Source organism: Fonticula alba, assembly GCF_000388065.1.
Source record: "Fonticula alba strain ATCC 38817 unplaced genomic scaffold supercont2.182, whole genome shotgun sequence".
NCBI lineage: Eukaryota > Rotosphaerida > Fonticulaceae > Fonticula > Fonticula alba.
Window position 1 is genome coordinate 1 of NW_009243152.1, and position 1,111 is coordinate 1,111.

Consider the following 1,111-nt stretch of genomic DNA (forward strand, 5'->3'; position numbering starts at 1 on the left):
GCGCATGACCCCGGGTCAGGTCCCCCTCGGTCGGCGGGTGCGGCGGCCGGCCCCCCCCCCCCCCCCCCCGCACACACACACACACACACACACACACACACGCATACACGGACGCACGCGCACGGACTCGGACATATGCACAGGCACAGCGCCAGGCCCGCTGTCGGGGCCCCTGCACATGGCGCCCCCGGGGCATCACCCGAGCCCCTCCCGCCGAGAGGGCGAGCCAGTTGCCCGGCGCACGGGCGACGCCTTCGCGTCCGGCGGCCCGGGCAGGCGCCCGCAGCCCGGCCACCCTGCGGCCCCTCTGCAGAGGCCATCCCCTGGTCGGCCCGCCAGGACGTCGATTAAGGAGCCCACCCCGCGCCGCCGAAAGGCCCCACCGGGCCGACGCGTCCCGGCTCCGGCCCCCTCCAGGGCAGCCAGAAAGGCAACTCGAGCCCGAGGCCCGGCCCACGCGCAGCCTCCCGTGCGAGGGGCGCGGGGACCGCGCGCCACGGCAAAGACCCGCACGCCCCCCAGCACCGGCACAGGCCCCGGGCCGCCCTATAAAAGTGCCCGCGGCCCGTGGCCAGGAGCGGGTGACGATGAGCCGCACCGAGCGCCGGATCCCACTTCCAACCCCCCTCCCCGACGCCCTCTTCTCGCGCGGCCGCCCCGTTCCCCCTGGCCCTGCCTTGCCTTTGGCCCCGCCCCCCCCCCTCCCCCCGCCCCCCGCTGTGCGCATCGTCCCCTTTCGAGGCCGGCCGACGCGACCCCGCCCCTGCTCCCGTCTGCCGCGCCGTGTGCGCCGCGCCGATCGCGCCCCCCCCCCTGCCACGCGTAAGCGCCCCTCGCGGCTACCATGGGCCCTGGACGCGCCACGCCCGCCGGCCAGGCTGGCCTCCTGCCGGGGCTGCTGCTCTTGCTGGCCCTGCTGCTGGGCTCGGCCGCATGCCAGTCGGCCCAACCGCCGCCAGTCCCGCCGCCCTATCTGCAGATCCCCCCGCCGGGGTCCCTGTCGCCGGGCCACAGCCTGCGCTGCGACGCGCGCGGTGCGTGACGCCCCCCCCCCCCCCCCCCCCCCCCCCCCCCCCCCCCCCCCCCCCCCCCCCCCCCCCCCCCCCCCCCC

The 1,111-nt window shown here is 78.8% G+C and overlaps 1 protein-coding gene across 1 annotated transcript; it reads left to right on the plus strand.

Moving 5' to 3' along the window:
• Positions 1 to 844: 844 nt before the first annotated feature.
• H696_06375 (hypothetical protein) lies at positions 845 to 1,034 on the plus strand (the record flags this gene model as incomplete). The annotated part of the gene is made up of 1 exon (XM_009500115.1): positions 845 to 1,034. A coding segment is annotated over one exon (189 nt), but the record flags the coding sequence as incomplete, so codon positions are not given.
• Between the last annotated feature and the right edge of the window lie 77 nt (positions 1,035 to 1,111).